General features: G+C 42.1%; 1 protein-coding gene across 3 annotated transcripts in view; it reads left to right on the plus strand.

Annotated features, from left to right (window-relative positions):
• Nucleotides 1–5229, plus strand: part of GOLM1 (golgi membrane protein 1) — a 62336-nt gene that overhangs the window by 46598 nt on the left and 10509 nt on the right. For 2 of the 3 annotated variants that reach the window (XM_074932879.1, XM_074932880.1), the window contains exon 11: nucleotides 172–274. The exons of the other annotated variant lie outside the window; for it this stretch is intronic. In XM_074932879.1, coding sequence (XP_074788980.1) covers nucleotides 172–182 — 11 coding nt within the window. In that variant the 3' untranslated portion in view covers nucleotides 183–274. Of the gene's footprint in view, nucleotides 1–171; nucleotides 275–5229 lie in introns of those variants that run through there. 3 annotated transcript variants of the gene reach the window in all.

Here is a 5229-nt window from a genome sequence, read left to right on the forward strand (position 1 = left end):
AAAAAAAAAAAGACAATAGTGTTTTCTCATTGAGAGATTAGCCAGGAAGATTCTTCTGAAAGCTTTGTTGGACTCCTGCTCACAGGATCAGTACTACAGTATGGTTCAGTTACCACTAACTTGCCCAAATTCAGAGTATAAAAATTCAAACTCCTGAACTTTTCACAACAGAAACCATCTGACATGGTGTACTATGACTACTCCACCCAGCCCTTATCTTCTGCTAAAGAGTAGAAAGTCAAATGCTTGTCTTAGAGAACAGCAGTCATCTCAGCTGTTCAAAGTGACTAATCTCCAACAGGCTTCTGAAGAAGGTGAACTGGATTAAGCATTTACAAGACATCTCAATGTCTCAGCAACTACAGCTTCACCTGTCTAAGTCCTACATTATGTGCAATGTATCATGTTTTTAATGTTCTGTGGTTTTTGTTTTTTTCTCTAACTATAGAATGTAAACTAGAAACTAGTTTACTTGCTATAACGTAGAAATACCCTTTACTACCACTAAGACACCCTTAACTGCAGTCCAGCCTGCTTTGTGTGTAGCCACCTGTTTTGAAGATTGTATTTGTCTGTTCTGACTCACACCTGTGTTTGGAGCAGTCTTTCTGAGTATGAATCAACCTTCATTGAGACAGCATGGGAGCAGACAGACACAACTAATTTTCCAACCAGCAATTCCATTTCAGAAAATACAAATTTGTCTTGGTTTTCTCTTAATACATGTCATTTTAATACATCAAGTAACTACTCTTGTGGTGTTATTCCTCAGTGTACTAGCTTACAACTTCTGTACCTTAAGATGTCTAAATATTCAAGCGAAGGTTGGTTCTTCTGTGTATGAAAAGAGCTAGTTGTCATCAAGTGAAAAGCAGAGCTCAAGTCAAATAGTGCCTATTAAGCCTAAATACTGAACAGTTCACTGATAGACTTGCCATAGGTAGCTTGAATTCTTTGGAGAAAAGTACTAATCTCCATTACGGAGTTCTTAGTTGCTCTTTTTTTTCACCATTGAGGTTTGACTTTTAACTGGTCTGGGCTACTACAGTTGATATAGCAGGGAAAACAAATGCTTGTAAGTAGAGAAAAGGAGGTATGAGCATCTCTTCTAACTGACAAGTACTGGGAAACGGGTTATATGGGGTTTTTTTTCAAAAAATGGCATGTTTTAACATCGAAATGTTTACCCATATTCTGAGTAAAAGGGACATTTTCTTAGTACTTGATCTGTAAACAGGTATATAGCAGAGACGATTGTTAAAGAGCGTATGTTCTAATGGTATAAAATGTAGAGTGAAACTCGTATTCAAGTTGAATGAACAGCTTTTGACTTGATACTGGTAAAATACCAGACAAACAAAATCCTTGAGGTAATTAATATATTGCCAGAGAATTCTTTTAAAACAAATTGTTTTGACTGTATTACTGTTGAGTACCCAAACCTGACTGGGCTTCTCACTAGCGAGCTAGATGTTGTCCTCTCCATAATCAAGACCCCTGTGGTACAAAGCATAATACCTGTTACACCTCTGACAGTAGGGGGGGTCTGAATAGCTGGTAAGAACAGTGTTCAGAAGCATAAAGGAATACAATCTTAGTGGCTTCAGGTGCTACATGAATAGAACTAGGGTGGTAGATTTCTAGGAGAAAAGGGGTCTGTATGTCTACTATAAAGAATTTTAAAATTAAAGGACTTCTAGTTGAACAAAACAAGATTAATTTGGAACTGTGGTTTTCACAGCACTGTCTATCACTAAAATGTTTAGTTGCATGAGGCAAGGAAAGCCTACTTACTGTAGTCATCTAGGGGTTAAATTAACACATTCTTGATATTTTTAAAAAAACTAAGCCATTTTAGATAAGCATTTTTAAATAATCTTCTCTGCTGTGTATTCATGTACATCCACATCTAATGTTAATGAAAATGGGAAAGATGGTAATTAGTTCTGTAAATGATGTGGAACTTTGTTTCTCTTGCTGCTTTCTTTGGAGAAACACCAAAGGCTGTCCTTGAGCTGCTGTCACATTTTTCAAGACAGGAAAGACTTTTCTGATTGTTTACAAGAAGGTAGCAAAAGCCAGATGAATTCTCAGTGCCCTGCACTAGAACTAGTTTGCCATCCTTACATTTTCCAGGATTTTCATTCCTTTGGCAATGATACAGAAACATTCAAGTATATGAATCATGATGATAAGCAAACATGTAAAATGGTATGCAACCTTCTTAGTAGAAATCGGAAAAAGCATGTCTTAAGGGCTTATTTCAAAAAGCTACATATTGCTGGCAGACAAATGAGTGTTCCACTCGAGTTTCTTCACTGTTTCCTAGCTCAGCAGTGCTGCTGCTTAGGTGATGGGAGTTTAAGTGGTATTACTCCACAGGACAACTGTATGTTAGGAGAAACACAAATGTCTTGCATGGTCAAGAAGGAGTTACAAGCTTATCACTGTGGAGGAAGCCATTTTGCACCAAAATGAAGAACTGTCCTGTCCAACACAGTCAAACCTGGAGGATTTGCTTTTATGTTTCAGGTAAGACTTGTCAGTACTGAGCAGTGAAACAAGTCAGCAATCTCTCCTACGCAGTAGTAAACTAACAGCAGGATTGAAATAAAGTTGCAGAGTAGTTAAAATATACTCCTAATGTCCTGTGTTCCTAGTGACCACTAACAGTGTTAGCTATGCTGATTGCCCAGCACTGTGAAGAAAAAAGAAAAAGGAACAAACTGTAACTACAAATAACTTGCTTAATTTCTCACTGTCTCGAGGTATTTTCCTGTGTTTTGGACAAAATACCTCCTAGGCAACTGACTTCAGTAAAACAAAAATTACTGAATACAGTGCAGTAGGAGCTAAATGACTAGTTTTCATCTGCTCTTAATTCCTGTGAAGATTGTTTTAGCTTGCAGGACTTTGCAAAAAAAGAACCGAGTCTTTACTTGCAAAGTGAGCAAATTTAACGCAATTTAAGTGAAAATATGGAAACTCACAATCTCTCCAAGTGGCTTTGTTCAAAGCAGAATTCAGTAGCACAGCTCTACCTATCAGACATGAGGCTACACTGCATTATTTTTACTCAGTTTCAAATATTATTAAATGCCTAAACCATTTTCTGTCAGAGATCATTCATAAACTAAAGTTTCCAGGGGAGGGGATCTTCAATCCATCCCACTCCTACCACCTCAATGCCAGTGCCAGCAATAGATGCCCAGAGCCTGAAGAGGAATCACAGCAGCAGGAGAGCACCTCAAGAGCAGCACAGAGGAATTCCAGACACTCCAGCCAGTAAGTCAGCTTCATCAGGGGGCAAATTGAAATGCCTCTGTGCAAATGCACATAGCATTGGCAATAAACAAGAGCAGACATGCATGTCTGCAGGGCTGCAGTCTTACTGGCAGATTCCTATGACTGGAGTGTTGGAATGGAAGGATACAGGCTCTTTAGGAAGGACTGGCAGGGAAGACAAGGAGAGGGGGCGTCGCCCTCTAGGAGCTTTGCTTGGGGATGGATGTGGAGCCAATTGAGAGTTTATGGGTCAGGATTAAAGGGAAGACAGGGATAGGCGATGTTATAGTGGGGGTCTGCTAGGCCACCCGACCAGGAAGACTGAGTGAGTAAGGCTCTCTACAGACAGACAGGAGCAGCCTTATGTTCACAAGCCGCGGTCCTCGTGGGGGACTTCAACTACTCTGGTATCTGCTGGAGGAACAACATAGCAGGGCATAAAAAATCCACGATGTTCCTGGAATGCATCGGTAACTTCCTTCTCCAAGTGATAGAGGAGCCAATGAGGAGAGATGCTATGCTGGACCTTGTTCTCACTAACAAGGAGGGGCTGGGAGGAGTGTGAAGCTCAAGAGCAGCCTTGGCTGCAGTGGCCATGAAATGGGAGTTCAGGATCCTTAGGGCAGTGAGGGCACACAGCAAGCTTGCTTCAGGAGAGCAGACTGTGGCCTCTTCAGGGATCTGCTTGGCAGAGTACTGTGAAATAAAGCCCTGGAGGGGAGAGGGGCCCCAGAAAGCTGGTTAATATTCAAGGATCATCTCCTCCAAGCTCGGGAGCGATGCATCCTGACAAAGAGGAAGTCAGGTAAGAACACCAGGAACCTGGACGGATGAAGAAGTAGCTCCTGGAGAATCTCAAACACAAAAGGAAGCCTACAGAGGATGGAAGCAAGGACAGGTAGCCTGAGAGGAATACAGAGAAACTGTCCAGCAGCCAGGGATCAGGTTAGGAAGGCCAAAGCCCTGATAGAATTAAATCTGGCCAGGGATGCCAAGGGCAACAAGAAAAGCTTCTATAGGTATACTGGTGATAAAAGGAAGACTAGGGAAAATGCAAGCCCTCTCCGTAAGGAAATGGGGGACCTGGTTACCCGGGACATGGAGAAGGCTGAGGTACTCAATTCCTTTTTTGCCTCAGTCTTCACTGGCAAGTGCTCCAGCCACACTGCCCCATCCACAGAAGGCAAAGACAGGGACTGGAAGAATGAAGAACTGCCCACTCCCCACCTGTGTTCAGCTCTGAGGCCCCCAACATAAGGATATGGACATGCTCGAGTGGGTCCAGAGGAAGGCCACAAAGATGATCAGATGACTAAAGCACCTCCTTTACGAGGACAGGCTGAGAGTTGGGGTTGTTCACCCGAGAGAAGGCTCCAGGGAGACCTTACAGTGGCCTTCCAGTACTTAAAGGGGGCCTACAGGAAAGATGGGGAGGTACCCTTTATCAGGGGGTGTAGTGATAGGATGAGAGGTAATGGTTTTAAACTGAAAGAGGGAAGATTCAGATTAGATATAAGGAAGAAATTATTTACTGTCAGGGTTATGAGACACTGGAAGAGGTTGCCCAGAGAAGCTGTGGTTGCCCCCTCCCTGGCAGTGTTCAAGGCCAGGCTGGACGGGGCTTTGAGCAACCTGGTCTAGTGGAAGGTGTCCCTGCCCATGGCAGGGGGGTTGGAAGTAGATGGTCTTTAAGGTCCCTTTCAACTCAAACCATCCTATGATTCTATAGAAAAGATTTAAAATTAAATCTGTAAAGTATCAATTAAAACATTCTTCAGTAATGCAGTTGATGAAAATCAGCTTCACTTACAAAAACTTCATACAGACCACTTCAAAACAGCAGTTGTCATTCACATCACAAAAGCAGCAGACTACAGATATTCCACAAACAGTACTTTTAACCTGGAGATCCTTCTCAGTCTGGGTAAAGCAATAGTTATTCCA

The sequence above is a fragment of the Athene noctua genome, chromosome Z, assembly GCF_965140245.1.
Source record: "Athene noctua chromosome Z, bAthNoc1.hap1.1, whole genome shotgun sequence".
Taxonomy (NCBI): Eukaryota; Metazoa; Chordata; class Aves; order Strigiformes; family Strigidae; genus Athene; species Athene noctua.